Below are 16098 nucleotides of genomic sequence, written 5' to 3'. Positions count from 1 at the left end.
TTTTGCAGGTCCTTCGTACCTTGTGCTATGGACCAACTCATAGAGCAAGCAGCTTTAACAAATGCTATTTTAAGACTGCAAGAACCTGCTTTCTGATGGCAACCTAGTGTTTTATTTTTCCATCACAATCCTCAAGCAAGTCAAACAGATGTGCTATATCTTAGTATAAAGACAAGAAGAACACTGACTGTTTGTTCTACTGCCCTGAGAAAAATAAAAGCTCATGCTGATCATTATTCACAGTTGTTTAGGGGTAATTATCCCAATCACTTTATTTTCATCATATGGTTTTTCTTAAAGGAAATTTTTTTAGCCATTACAGCTGATAAAAAAATATCATCAGTTATGTTCTAATTAAATAATTAAACTCACCTGTCATACGTAGGAAGGCCTGGATTTGACATGCGGGCTTCCCGCAAAAGCTGGAGTACACGAGCTGCATGCTGACAAAGATATCACACAAGCATTGTATAATGCAGCTGCAGAAGGAAAGTTATGAAAGCATGTCTTCTAAAAATATGAAAGCAAATGCGTATGCATTCAAAGCTTCAGATCATTCAAGAAAACTATTAAAGACCATGATTATTTCAGTTTATCATAGTGGACTCATCACCACCAAAAATTTTACAGCGAAAACTACTTATAATAAGGTGAAGGGCATGAAGCAATTTATGTGATATATCCAGTAGTTCAATAAGGGTTCAGTCTTTGTGCAACAAGCCTTTTTCTATTGAAGACTTAATTTTAGCGCAAAATCAAAACAAAAGGAAGGAGGCTTTCTGAAATTTTTAATTCCCACAAATACATATGTAGGAATGATAAAGTCCTTATGATACACTTTTATGTCTGTGCACAGGTTCTCCATTTCTAAGTTCAAAAGGCTGTTAGCTTTAAGAGGCATTAAGTTACATGCAACTGTAACTGATTTTGAGAGATGTTATTCCCGAAAGGAACTGCAATTGCAAAAAAAAATTCCTTTCATGGGGAAAGGTTGCATGAAGTACACTAAAGTGTACTTGGCTTTTTTTTTTTTTAACATACACTAATAAAGGTCTGATTTAAGGGTGAAATTCAATGCAGTTTTGGTAGGATGAAAAATACGATTAGGCTAGGCATGGTACTGGTGTGAAAACTAAAAACTTTTTCAGTGGCCAGCATTTCTTGTCATAGAGAACTTCCCCAAGGCTTACAACCTTGTGCTGTAGTCGGGTGGCACTACTTCATGGCTAAAGAGTTTCAGCCATAAGGTCCATGAATAACTGCACAACATTCTACATGGCGTTCAACGTGCCAACTTCACCTGTGAACTCAGTTGCTGTGTTTACATGCCAACTGTTAACAATGATAGTGATGAACACTAATTGCGACAGCGGCTTTGATTCATCCATCATTTTATACGTTGAAAGAAATGTGTTCAGCACATACATGGCTACTTATGCATCTTTCATTCATGAGTGATATCGCTGTTGTAAGAGCTCAGTCATGTGTTTTGAGCCAAGAATGAGCTACTGTACAACAGCGGCAGCAATAGGCTGACCTAGTCATACAGCTGAATACTCACTAAGTTTGCAGGGCCACACTTTGGCCAAGTTAGATGGCCACACGGGAATGCTATGACAATGTATAAGATACACTGCATTAGTGTATATACATGTACATATAAGCATCTGTGACGCAGGCACAGGAACATTCTGAGGAATTTCGTCCACCTCATAGCAGGAAACCAAGATCGCATATGCAGGGCATTCTATGTGTCTAACACGATATACTACTGCATAAAACACCACAGCAAGCTTGATGGGATGAGTAGTAGAGAATGTGTGGCCCAAAAATTGTTTCTATGTGTGGTTTGCACTAACATGCACATCTGTCCTTTACAATGTGGACAGATGGTGGTGAGACAGGTGGTGTGAATTCATTGTTGTCTTGTCTGCACAGAGGGTTATAGGCTTTATGCAAAATGCGTATAGTACACTCCCTGGCCAGCTTTATTTGCTTAACCATTCCACTGGTGCACAGTAATTCTGCAAGCAAAAAAAGAGCAAGAGAGCAAAAACAGCCACATATGTGGCTGTTCTTGCTCTCTTGCTCTTATGTGGGCAAATGAGTGTATAGGTAATTAAAAATAGTAATTCCACACAAAAAGAAAAATGCAGGACTGATTCCCACCACCTCATGTAAAATCTCTAATAGGGGATATTTAAAATGTACAGCGCTATCTGTTGAAAAGACCATAAGCTCGATCTGCCATGTTTTGTTGGGCGCGAAAACAAAACCAGTCGCATATAGCAGCCTTTTAGGTGCTGGCTGATGGTTTTTTATCTTCACTCTGCGATGACTTCCCAATGCTTCGTGTGCTGTTCAGGCAATGAGGGAGCCTCGAAAATGCCGGGAACAAGGTAACACTATTTTTAATCGAATTTATCCGTTACCTGAACGAAGAAAAAGAAAGTACCGACGCGAACTTGTTTCGACAACAAGATCAGCCCTGTGCTTTGGTTCGGAAAGGACTGGTGCGTGCAAAAGTGCTTTTCTGCCTCCGATCTTATTTCTCCGTGCAGTTTAGTTGCTTGCCTGAAAGATAAGCTAGACTTGCAGATCAGTATTACAATATGTATATTTTAAAACAGACGGCCGACGTAGCACACGCGCGAGAGAGCATGATTGATTAACAATAGCTTGTCGGTGTTGCAGATCGATGAAAGCAGTGATTTGCGTATAGAAATGTGTGTAAGCAGTGCCACAAACGCTGCTATGCGCGTTCACGGAAAATCAGTGCTGCCACACAAGATTCGATCAGCTGCTGCCACACGAGACTCGATCGGCGCAAAGATCCCTAGAGGCATCTTTTTGCAAGCTTCGCAAGGCAGTGTGTGCCAACGTACATAGTCTGCATGCTGCGTCTGCCCTTCGCTTTACACCCCCTTTCCTTTTTATTTTTCTTTTGCTTTCTTCGTAGTCAGCGTGCACTGCGAACACAGAGCTAAAAGTTATGGAGCCATACAGCAGGTGAAGCTGTTTGTTCGGTAGATCATCGCATTCATCTTTTTGCTGATCACGGGCCCTCGTATGCTGTTCGGTAATGCAATGCTGCCTTGGAATGCGAAAGCAAAGAGTGCAATATTTTAAAAAGACATGTTAATGAACGCACATGCATAGCATTAAAGAAAAACAGAACGACAATACTAAATCCACACGATAGATTACGACCACAAAGCACTAAACACAACCAGTGTGCAGTAAAGGAGCATTACTCGGGCCGCTCTCTCTGTATGCAGTTGAAACGTGCAACCAGTATTTTTGTTTGGTTTCCAGCGTAACGCTCATGCACATGTCCATGCCTTGTTTATTTCGAAAAAACTATGACACACGCTATTGCGAAGGGTGTAGAGATACCTGTGGCTACAGAAATGAGCCGAGGAAAGCAGCACAGCATTGCACACGTCGCGCAGAAACTATGTGGTGTCGATATCTGATGCGAGTTTATGGCCCATGTGCATAACCGCAGTGGGAAATACAATGGAGATGTATTGCAATGCAAGGTTACCACAGAAGTTTGACAGTCACATCTCTTCTGCAACAGACACTTTTCTTGGATGCCTACCTCAGATCGGAAGCGCACACCACTAGAGAACAGCAGTTTGGCTTTGCGAAATGGTACGCCTCTTGCAACTGCCGTCCGGATGAGTTTTTATGTGCGCAGAACTCTGATATTGTGTTCTCGTCGATTTGTGGCAGCACAGTGAGATCTTCAGACCATTCGGCTCTGGGTGTCGAAGAAAATGGCCGCATTTTCTGGCCTGAAAGCTCCACCAAAGACTGCTGGTCAACCTCTCAATGGCCTTTCCTTATGGAGACGCTAGCAGACGATTCCGCGACGGCGCTACGGCGCCCAACAAAAAATGGTGGAAGCACTCAGTGTTGCTGGAGCACCAGGCATTATGAATATCGCCTATTAGCACATGAAACTTACCCAGCACTTAAAAAAGGTTTAGAGATTCATGCTGACAAGAAAAAGCTATAAAAATGCTGCAGGTATTGAATAAAGTGGAATATCATTAATTCGAATTCCAGGGGTACCACAAGTTTGTTTTCAAAATGGAGTTCGAACTAAAGAGAGATACTATAGCACCCTATGACCTATGCAGTACCGCATGGTGGTGTAGGCCTAACCATGCTTTCCTGCATGGACAAGCACTGTGCCATCTTCATGCACACTAGCAAGGGGAAGGGGGAGGTGCATGCATGCATTTCCTTCCCTAGTCAACCCAGCCGTAGGCAAGTGTGCCATAGTGGAGAGGGCAAAGGCGAGAGGGGAGGAGTGTGTGCATGATAGAGTAGCAGAGATGGGGGCGAGGGTGAAGTTGCAGGAGAGCATGAGTGTTTAGGCACCCAGTATTCCTTATCTAGCAGGTATTCTACAGCAAGTGCAAAGGCTGTGTGAACCCAGATGGCTCGAAGCTTCAAGTACATCATTTTCCTGTATGCCTAGTGTTGGCAGTCACACTATCTTAAAGTTTCGGAGACATGCTGAAGCCAAAGGCAACGCAACGCAATATTTTTCAAAAAGGCTGCTTCATAAGTGCAAGAAACTTTCTTACAAATAATCATTGGACAGTTCCTAGAATTCAAATTTGTGGGAGTTTACCCCTATTCACATATACACTAGTGCAACATTACTGGTATCAGGCATGCAGTTCAAGTTATCCATCAAATTAAACCAAAAGTTTTCAAGTTATCCAAATTTTACCGTACCTTTCATACATACTTATTGCATATCTGAAGAAAAGTCACAAAAGAAAGCCTGAGAGAAAGAGCAATAGACCAAGCACTGCGCAGTGGTCTAGTGGTTACGGTGCTTGACTGCTGACCTGAAGGTTGCGAGATCGAATCTTGCCCACGTGGCCACATTTCAATGGAGACAAAATGCTAGAGGCCCGTGTGGTTTAATTTAGGTGAGCATTAAAGAACCCCAGGTGGTCGAAATTACCAGAGTCCTCCACTACGGCATCTCTCATGATCATATCGTGGCCTTGGGATGTAAAACCCCAACACTTATTACCAGGCACTGGCAGTTGGGTCAGCCCTCATAGTTGGTGCCTATGACATGCCCTTGCCATCTTTATCTATTCAGAAGTTTCGAAGTGGCCCCCTGGACCAAGTAGCCATGCTCTGACCCTATTGTCTGAATCTCTGGTCCCTGTAGTTTCCCTGAGTGTGAGTACTTAAATCCTACTTGCAATATGCAGATCCTCTGTTCTTTCTCACATGTTTTTTTTACATATGTAATGAATTACTTCTGTCAGCTCCAAAGAGTATGAACTGTTATTTTAATCCAAACAAAAGGGCAAGTGATTTGTAGCTCACCCTTTGGCCACCATAAAAATACACCTCCATGACTTCAGGCCCTTCCATGGAACGCATCCTAATGGCTGACTGCATAAGGAAGACATAGTCTCTCTTCAATTGGTCAATCTCTTTTTCCTGGTCTTGTAGACAGCTGCAAGGGCCAAAAAACAGAAGCTCTTTCATTCAGTAGCAACAATTCTTGAAATTTGTAACTAAAAGACAGCTAAGCTACAACAGTCGAAAAAGTACAAATAAAATACATGTCGTGCAAGCATAATCGTTTTACAGCCCTTATTTTATCACTGACTCTAAATAATTCAATTTACAAAAAAAAAGATCATAATGCTTAAAATACTCGCTATGCATAAACATGGCTCAGTGCAAGATGGCTCAAAAATACTAGAATGAGAAAAGACACGTAAGGTACTATAGGTGCTGCGCAAAGCACCGACAATGCCGCTTGTCGCCATGGCTCGGAAGTGTAGGCGGGCTCGGGCAAGCAGTGTTCCCGTGAGCATCAAGACGACTGCTGTAGTTGCTGTGATTCCATCGCAATTTAACGCTTCTGTCAGCCTTTAGCGATGCCCAGAAACAACTGCTGCATAGTTGGCTGCTCGAACACGTATAAAAACTCGCCAGGAGCACACTTCTACAAGTTTCCGATGCTGTTTCATGAGTAAGAGCGCCGGTGGCGGTGAATTGTGGCTGTTTGATGCAGAAGGTAAGCAATCGCACTTTGTTTACAGCAGCGTTAGAATGATTACTATGTTTTTATTTTTCCACTTATGTCGCTACACCTTCAGTGAACGCTACCACGTTTAGAGTTGGTCACTTTGTCTAAATTCTGAACACTAAAATGCACAGGAGGGTGTTGTTACTGATTAGATGCAATGCCTTCTTTTGAAAAAACAAAGAATGTGAAGCGCAAAGCCAGACAATGCAGAGTAAATCTATGAAGAAGTAATTGCGCTTAGATGCTTCAAAGAAAGGACTCCGTGTTAAAAATCAGGTAATGGCGCCTTCAGAAAAGCACTGATTAAATCACACATGTGCTGCACGGAATCGGCTGCATGCTATCGATCGCACTGGCATGCGATCTTCGAAGCAGAATGTTCGCTATGCGCTCGCCTCAGCTATCTGCATATTAGCTGTACAACCTGGCACTTGTGAGCATAGAAGGCTTTAAACAAGACACTAAACCTCGTTTTGAATGCCTCCCAACATGACTTCACGGTATTGGAAAACACCCGAACTTTAAGCCCTGATATCTGCCACTCATGCACATTGACTTCACACAAGCTGTGGAACATGTGGGGTCGATTCTGAAACCTTCAAGCTTTTTTTTAGGAGCTTGCTCGCCAAGCTTCTTATGCTCGGGCCTTGTCCATCACGCCATAGCTGCTAGTTCTCATTACTCCCACTAGAGGCGCAGCTGTGCTCTCTCCAGTGATTCAAGTGCACTCACTAGATGGCGCTCCGCCGCACACTCCGCTGCACACTCAGCGCGTGCTCTCGTTAGATAGGTGACCGCTAGAGGGCCGCGCCCATATACAGTGCTTGCTCTCAGTGCGTTTCCTTTCTCTTCGCCGAGAGCTCACTCAGTGCACTTCGCTACCGCTACTCAGCATGAACACCCAAGAAACATTGTGTATATAATGTGTATATATATAACAACGTGGTCACGTCTTTATATGACGATAGAGGAATTTGTATGGAGGATTCATGGCTTACCCGATCATCTCCGAGCAAGCTCCTCTAACATCATTCACTTCGTGGATACGGCGTGATTTTTTTCTATTCTTGCTAGTGGTGCTAGCTACTGCTGTTTTTTTTTTCTTGTGCATGAAACTGGTGAATATATGTTCATGTTGCTCGATTATAGTTTTGTATCTCCTTTGAAAATGATTGCATTGAAGCACATGTTTTACAAGGAGTATTTATGACCACTCTTCACATTCGCTTTCAAGCTGTGAATATTGTAAATATGTACTTTTAACTAATCGATTGCATCTTCCACTTTTCTGTAACCTTCTGGACTTTTTTTTAGAGAGGATGGGTGCCCCTGGAAGCCTACGAAGAACACCAGGACCTGCAGCCAGCATTTTCTGAACGGCAAAAGTTCAAATGATCCAATAAACCCAAATGACGCAATTATTGCCGGAGTCCTATACATGCTATTTTTCTCAAGTTTATAGTGCTACTTTCACATGGCTGCACATGTAGAAACCATTTGTCGGCGCAACAGCACTCCCTCAAAATCTACTATAAAACACGCGGCATGTAAACGAAGCTAGTGTGTCCATAGAAAACTATAGTTCATGCGTCGACAAATGAAGCCATTAGCGGTCGGGGCGTTATAAAGAAAGCGGCATATTTATGATGAGCGCCACTTCGTAGAGAAGCTTGTTGATGCTCATCTGTGCATGGCCTCCGAGATTGCACTCCGGATCTCGGAGGCCATGGTCTGTGGCAAACACTTGGCTCATATGGTCACATGTCATCCCACAAAGCTGTGAAACCAGACGCATGTCCACTGTTATAGGTGCAGTTCCTTTACGCACACTGTGACCACAGAAGTAATTATTTGGGACGTACGTAAGCCCATTACCCATGGTTGTAGTGAAAGCAGGCGTCTCTGGCATGAAGCCCGCCTGCGGTTCCAACGGCCACCGCTATGCGGCTTTCAGTGGCGCCCCTATAGGCACTGCACACCACCTATAGGAGAATAAAAATTGTGTCCTCCGTCCACTGTCACCTCGACAAAACTATATAAAGATATGTTATCCTCTGAAAGTTTGGAACCTCATGCAGACAAGTTCCCTTCGAAATTTCGAAACTTCGAATATTCGCACACCCCCACAAATAATTGAAGAATATAGACCCATCAGCTTACTTTTAGGACATGTTATATTACATACAAAATGATGATAAATGTCATTTTGAATAGGGTGAGACAAACACTTGATTTCAATCTAGCTTGAGAACAGGCTGGTTTCAAGAAGGGGCAAAATATGAATGATCTCATCCATGAATGATCAATCAGGTGACAGCAGAGCAACGATGGAGTGCAGTTGGCCTTGGCTGAAGAGGATCACGGGCACCATGAGAAAGTTACATGAGATAGAAAATATTAATGTGCCATCCTGAAAAGCCTCATATACCAACCACTCTTGAGAACCATCAGCATCATGGCTGGCCAGTTTCAATAAATTGTGACCGTGGCAACTCCCTCCAGAGCAGTCCCCATAGATTGGCGACACTGCCAATCCAGCTTCACTGAAGCGACTCCGCCAAGGCAAGAATAACACTTTCCAGCAGGTATTCTGTGTGTGCATGGCCTCCATTGCATGGCCTCCACTGTGGGTGCATGGCCTCCACTGTGTGTGTATGGCCTCCACTGTGTGTGCAAGGCAACTGCCAGGTGTTGCTCAAGCACTCATCGCTCCTTTACAGTCCTCGGTGCTCCTCGCTCGAAAGTTGTTGCAGACGCTCTGCCTCATGCTTCGGGGAAGCTCACTTGCAACAACATCGAGGCCAGTTTAACCAGCTGTACTAGGTATGAAGTTTTCTTTCAACAGAACAAGCATGTCACAGGCACAGCCGTGTGCTGCCTTCAGTGCCTATCATGTTGAACCTGATGTCACTGATGTCCGAGTCTTTGCAGCAAGCAACAAAAGGCATATCATCTTCAGAACAGCTGTACTGTTCCTTCCCATAGATGACTGGCCATTAATGACTCGCTGCGCATTACTGAGGCTTTTCGTGAGCCTTGCCACACGTGACCGCATCACTTGCTGCAAGTGGTGCGCGGTGCGCATTTTTTCACAAGGGTGGACGTGCCTTAACAGAAAAACTTGTGAAGCTAAGGACTGCACAGAGACATATGGGAAAAAAAATGGTAAGCTTATCATTAAGAGAGAGTGCTGCAGATAGTACTGCAGCAAGAAGGACAGCATATGCCCACACGCGACGGCCTGCAGAACGAACCCACCAGCCATGGCACACCAGCTACTGGAAATGCAAAAGATAAGTGGCAGGTGTACTTAGTAAACGTGGTGGCTTACTTTGATGCTAATGAGGTGAAGGACGACGCTAAGAAAAAGGGCCTGCTGGTAGCCGTGCTTGGAACAAAGACCACTGAAATCTTGAATGGAAAAGTAGCGCCACGTAAACCTAATGCTCTGACCTACGCAGAAGTTGTGCAGACGTTAAACAGCTACTACGACCCAGTGCCGAATGAAATATCTGAAAGTTTCAAATTCGACAGATGGCACAGAATCACAATTTTTCGACGATGCTGGACAGAATGATAAGGGACCGTAATGTGTGCGGAGTCAGGTCCAAGAATTTGCAAAAGCAACTGCTAGCAAAGAAAGACCTTAATGTTCAAGAAGCCGAGGCCCTTGCCCTTGCAGAACGCGATTCGCAAGGTATTGCTTCGGACAAAGAGCAAGCGAGTTTGCTTAAGTTGAGTGCTCAATATGAGTCGAGCGTGAAGTCGCCGGGCGTACAACAATGCAATTGTTGTGGGAAGCATGGTCACAGAACCAATGCTTGTCGCCTAATCAAGCGCAGATGCTTCAAATGTACACCCGACAGCAAAAGTTTACGGGACGTAGGCTTCAGAGCAAAAGGGAATTTCTGCTCTGTTATTCAATGATGCTTCTGATCTAGCGGGTAACAGTATAGGTGGCAACAACTACTACAGGCTGCAACGTTTGATTGGAGGCTTTGTTCCCAGACAAAGCGGGAATAAACGCTTTTCTGAAATTTCTCGTCCCGCAAACTTTTGCTGTCGGGTGTACATGGCAAGGGCATTTAGCCAGAATGTGCATGGTGAACAACAAAACAAGCAGAATGCTAGCAGTGACAGCCAGGGCCGTAACTAAGGGGGGGGGGGGGTAGGGGGGGATTCTGACACCCCCCCGAAATTTTTTCACGCTTAACTTTTCGGGTGATATTAAAATACTTGCACGCTTTCACAGCGACCCCCAGTTGCCAAAGTGAGCCGTTCTACACACAAACACCCCCCCGAAAAAAATTCCTGGGTACGGTCCTGGTGACAGCACAGGCGACAGAAACGGAAGACAGTGATAACTGCATGTTGCAAATTTGGTATCTGACCACTAAGCGCTCACTCCTATATATATCCCCTATAAGAAAAGCATTCGCGTGGAATGGCATTGAAGTAACAATGGACATCGATGCAGGCTCTCCTGTTTGCGTCATTCCTAAGAGCATCTACGAGACGTACTGTCATCAATGGCCGCAGCTATAAAGTCAGAACTACAGCTTTCATGCCATCTGGGAAGACACCCGCCTCTCGGTGCACAGTGCAGTGCAGTTTGAGTGTTTTAGACTGCGATGGCCCCAGTTTTTGCGGTCAGGATTGCTGAAAAAATTAACAGATGAATGTATCCAGGTTAATGTATCCAGGTTCTCAACATGTATCCGCAGCCTTCAAGGTCAAGTCAAGCCCGGGAGGTCATACCGAAGCTGCTCCATCAAAACGCTGACCTTTTCACTGAGGGCAATGGTCTCATCAAAGGTCTGCCGGCCCGAGTGCACATCAAGACTGGATCAAGCCCCAAGTTCCTCAAGGCAAGAAAATTTCTTTTGCACTTTGCAATAAAGTGTCAAAGGAGCTTGACAGACTAGTCTCCACTGGCATAATCTCTCCAGTCTCTCATTCCGAAAGGGCGATGCCCATTGTTCCAGTTTTGAAGAAGGACAGAATGGTGAGCATGTGGTCACTTCAAGGTGACTCTAAACCCAGTGCGCAAGGTTGAGCAGTACCCGTTGCCTGTCATAGACGACATTTTTGCAAATTTATGCAGAGGGAAGAAATTCAGTATATTAGACCTTCACGATGCATAGAACCAGTTCGAGCTAGATGACTCGCAGAAATTAGCAGTGATAAATACACCGAAGGGGCTGTTCTGTTACAATAGATTATCGTTTAGCATCGCGTCAGCTCCTGAGATATTCCAACGGAAGATTGAATCGGTGCTACAAGGGCTGAAAGGAACTCGGGCATATCTGGATGATGTGTTGATAGCCGAGAACAACAATGAAAATGCTAATCTGCAAGCAGTGTTGCAGTGATTCCGCAAGAACGGCATCAAGCTTCGTGTGGACAAGCGCAGGTTTAGTGAATTGTCAGTGACGTATCTTGGACATCATATCGATGCCGAGGGACTACATCCGCTCGAAAAGAATGTCGACGCAATCAGACTAGCCCCGCTGCCACGAAATGTTGCTGAGTTGCGATCCTTTTTAGGAATGGTCACTTTTTACAAGAAGTATGCAGGTACGTGACTGAAGGATGGCCCTCCGTCGTGGGTGACAGCAGAGAAATGGCAGAATACTGGAAAAAATGACATGAGCTGTCTGTTGAGAAGGGCTTGTTATTCTGGGGCCATCATGTAGTGGTAACAAGAGCAGCGCATGAAAAACTATAGAAATTGTTGCACGAGTCTCATCAGGGAGTGTCCACAATGAAGACAAGGGCAAAGGCTAGCTCTTGGTGGCCCGGTCTGAATCAAGACATTCAGAGGGCCGCTTCAGACTGCAGAAATTGTGTGTAAGCTCTGCCTATGCCCCCGGAACAGAACCGCGTCAGTTGGCCAATTTCGCGGGAGAGGTGATCGTGGTTGCATGCAAATTACGCAGGACCTCTTGCAAATAAAATGCTGTTGGTAATCGTGGATGCACACAGCAATTGGATAGAAGCCATTCCTGTATCTCGAGCAACCGCTAATGTAACGGTGGATTCTATGCGAACCTTGTTCAGCCGGTTTGGATTACCACGCACCATAGTTACCGATAACGGCACGCCTTTTACCGGGGCAGAATTTGCTCAATTTGTGCAGAAAAATGGAATCGAGCACATTCGTACCCTGCCTTACCACCCTCAAAGCAATGGGCTCGCAGAACGCGCCGTACGAACTCTTAAGGATGGGTTGTAGAGAATGCCCGAAGTAGAACTGTCAATGGCTCTGTCAAGAATTCTTTGCAATTACAGGAATTCGCCACAGGCTTCGGGGGTTTCGCCATCTCAACTACTTTTGAGCTGCCGTTTGCGTACTAGACTGGATGTTTGCTTTCCTCCCAGGTACCACGAATTGCCGAAGAATCCAGGTGTTGAGTCCGCCAGTTGGTACTTCGCTCCTGGAGATGCCATCTATGTGCGTAACTACAGTGTAGGGGACAAGGCAAAGTGAAATCGACGAGGGGGGTACGTATAGTCACTGTAGCTACGGAAGACGGCGTCATTCGACATCATGTCGACCAGGTACGAAAACGTTCATCCGACACAGATGCAAGCAGAGAAACCTCGACTCCAGAAGAACCGCCTCCCGAGGGACAACCCCGAATGACCAAGGATGCCCTGAAATGCGAAGCTGATGACCTTTCCGAAAGCTTTGTTCCCGAGCTACATCGGTCCACAAGAACCAAAAAGCCCGTGGAATGCTATGGCTACTAGGGGGAAGGAATGCTGCAGGTAACAAGTCGGACCAAATGACGCCCCTCGGCACATGCGCCATTGTAACTCTTTCCTTCTTCCTCTCCTCTCGCTTTCCGATATATTTCTGAGCTGGAAATAAACGCACACTGTTTTTGCCCTGCCACGTCGACTGGTTTTCATGTCACCACAGCCGGCCTATGGCTGGTAGAACGTAACAGAGAGGAAGACAGCAGAGCGGATCAGAGTGCATACAGGAACAGCTGATATGCTAGTTGCCACTAAGAAGGAAAATGGAGCTGGGTGCGCCATGTGTAGGAAAGATAACCAGAGGCCTGTTAGTGATTGCATGGGTGCCAAGGGATGGGAAGCACAGCTAGGATGCCAGGAAATTAGGTGGTGTGATGAAATTGGGAAGTTTACAGGCACAAAATAAAGTAAGCTTGCACAAGACAGAGGAAGGTGGGGATTTTAAGCATGAAATGCTTTTAACTCTCGTTGTCATGGAGAGAGTTTGGCTCAAGTGACCTTGAGCCAAAAGCCAGAATTCTTATCCAGGCATTCAAACGAGACCATCCAGGCACTCAAACAAGGTATCCAAGCACTCAAACAAGGTATTTCCGGGCACTTGAATGAGCTCATCTGGGTATAGTCGTAAGAACAAAACGAGAACGTCCCGGCAACCAGCCAAAAGTCTAAAAATGCAGTCTCTGGCCGCCAGCCCTTTTTGCAAGACTAGGTGGTGGTGTGTGTCTTGCAAAAGCCCTTTTAGATGCAAAGCAGCTTATGGTCGGGGCTATGTCCCTCCCTCCCTCCGCCAAGCGGCGTCCACACCCCGATTGCACATGCGCATTTTCCTCCCCCTCCTCTCATCTCCTCTGCTCCCCCCCTCTCACGCGCCTCATTCTCTCCTGCGCAACGCCGCGATGAGCACCAGCGCATGCGCGTCCCCTCCCCTTCTCTCTCCTCTCCTATGCTCCCCCCCTCTCGCGCGCCTGTCGACCGCATTCCCCGCTCGCCCTGTGAGAATTAACAGCCAGGTTAGAGGGAAGACACAACGCGCGTAGCATTCTTCTTCACGTTCCACGACGCTTTGAATGGATGGATGCAGCTTACGGCACGGGACTTCGCCCCAGCTAAAGAACCTGGTGAGCTAGCTCCTAAAAAAAAATTACAGCATCGCCCGCTCAAGCGAACCATCTCCCCACTGCTTCGCATCCACACATGGTTCCCTTTAGCGGGAGATGGTGTAATTTCTTTTGCAAGACTTGGTGGTGGTGTGTCTATGCTGCTATCAAATGACTTGGACTCGGAAATGCTATCGGATTTTTGTATTGTAACTCCCAATTATGAAGTGCTCACAGTGAAGTCTTGTGCACAAGTATTCTGTGTATGCTATCACGCTCCAGCCAGTGATTGCTCTCAATTTTTTTTTTGTTTTTAGAATCGTTCTTTGAGTTTGTTAACGTTAACCGATACCATTTGATTTTAGGGGGAGATTTCAACATAAATATGTTGGACGTAAATAGTACAACACGGCAATTTGTCTCTTTTGAATATCTATTCATTTGAGAATGTTATAATAACACCTACAAGATTTATAAATACATCGACAGCTTTCATAGACCTGTTCATAACTAATTTAGAACAACGGTTTATACACTCTGGCGCTATTATTTGGGCCATCAGCGATCATTTGCCCATATTTGTTTCTACAAGTTATACCGTGAACTTATCTACACACCCCCCACAACAACCACTTTCTTATAGATCAATGCCGAAACACTGTCTCTCTTTAGAGAAGAGCCACTGCAAACAAACTTGAGTATCATGCTAGAAGAATGTAATCCAGGCACCGTATATAAGGCATTTCTAGGTATATTTCTAAAAGCCTACCATTCTTCATTCCCCTTCAAAATGTGCAGATGCTCCAAATAATGCAGGAAGCTTTGGATGACAAAGGAATTACTCAGCCAAATAAAAAAGCGAGACCGATTATACTATAAGGCGTTCATCAAAAGTAAAAACCCTGACGCTCTTAATAAAGCGTTTAAGTAGTTTAGAAAGTCTGTTACAAAGCAGCTACGAAGAATTAAAAATGAGTACCTATTACTACACCAATTTAATATGACTGCGGGATGCGCTGCTAAGATTTCGAAGACTCTAAATGCAATGCTTGGAAAATCACTAGAACAAACAATTAAGATATTGCAGGACGGCGTAGAATTAATAGGTCGTGATTTTGCAAACAGATTCAATGACCTTTTTCTTTCTCTTGGTCATTCCTTAGATAATGATCCAGGTTTTACTTATACGAATTCTTACACTGAACACACAATATTTCTTACACCGGTGTCCGACAATGAAGTTATCTCATCTTTTATGGCATTAAGCAATAGTAAAGCCACTGATGTGTCGGGCATTCAAGTACAACCAGTGAAATATGTAATAGATATTCTGGCACCATTTCTAACACACATATTTAACCAAAGTTTGTCATGAGGAATATTTCCACGTGACATGCAAACCGCTAAAGTGACAGTGATATTCAAGAAGGGGGATAAAAATGAAATGAGCAACTACAGGCCGATATCCATATTACCAGTTTTTTCGAAAGGTTTTGAAAAAATAATTTTAGAGAGCTTGTCATTTTTTGTAAACCGCCATAATCTTATATGCATCCTGCGCAATATGGTTCCCGTAAGAAGTCGTCAACTGAGCTTGCCCTGCTTGAAGAGAAAGAATTTATAATAGAGAAATTTGAATGTGAGGAAATGGTACTGGGTATATTCTTAAATTTTTCAAAGGCATTCGACCTTGTTAACCATAGCATTTTGTAAAGAAAGTTGGAATCTTATGGCATTAGAGGCATAGCACACTCTTTAATTTTCTCATATTTAAAACATAGAAGTCAGTCTGTAATTGTTGCAGGAGAAAGATCAGATGAAAAACCAATCAGATGTGGTGTTCCCCAGGGAAGTATCCTGGGACCGTTTTTATTTTTACTTTATATCAACGAAATTCCGACGATTCATGATACAGCCAAATTCATTACATACACAGATGGCACCAGTTTATTTTTTTCAGGGAGCTCAGAAATGGACTTAGTTAACAGAGGTAATGAAGAGCTATTGAAAATAAATTACTGCACAACTCAAAACCACTTAAAAATTAACATTAGCAAAACTAAAGCAACCTTGTTTTGACCGCGGAACAAGACCGTTCAACTAGCACCAATAAAATTAAATAATGCAGAAATTGAGTTTGTGCCATCAATAAAAACT

General features: G+C 44.3%; 1 protein-coding gene across 2 annotated transcripts in view; it reads right to left on the bottom strand.

Moving 5' to 3' along the window:
* The window catches only part of LOC119403407 (uncharacterized), a 714971-nt gene that overhangs the window by 536389 nt on the left and 162484 nt on the right, over positions 1 to 16098 (bottom strand). For both annotated transcript variants that reach the window (XM_037670349.2, XM_037670353.2), the window contains exons 12-13: positions 5368 to 5500; positions 373 to 443 (exon numbers count right to left, since the gene is read on the bottom strand). In XM_037670349.2, coding sequence (XP_037526277.1) covers positions 373 to 443; positions 5368 to 5500 — 204 coding nt within the window. The remainder of the gene's footprint in view (positions 1 to 372; positions 444 to 5367; positions 5501 to 16098) is intronic.

This window comes from Rhipicephalus sanguineus, chromosome 1 (genome assembly GCF_013339695.2).
Source record: "Rhipicephalus sanguineus isolate Rsan-2018 chromosome 1, BIME_Rsan_1.4, whole genome shotgun sequence".
NCBI lineage: Eukaryota > Metazoa > Arthropoda > Arachnida > Ixodida > Ixodidae > Rhipicephalus > Rhipicephalus sanguineus.
The sequence above is the reverse complement of the archived record's forward strand: the minus strand, read 5'-3'. Positions and strand labels throughout refer to the sequence as shown.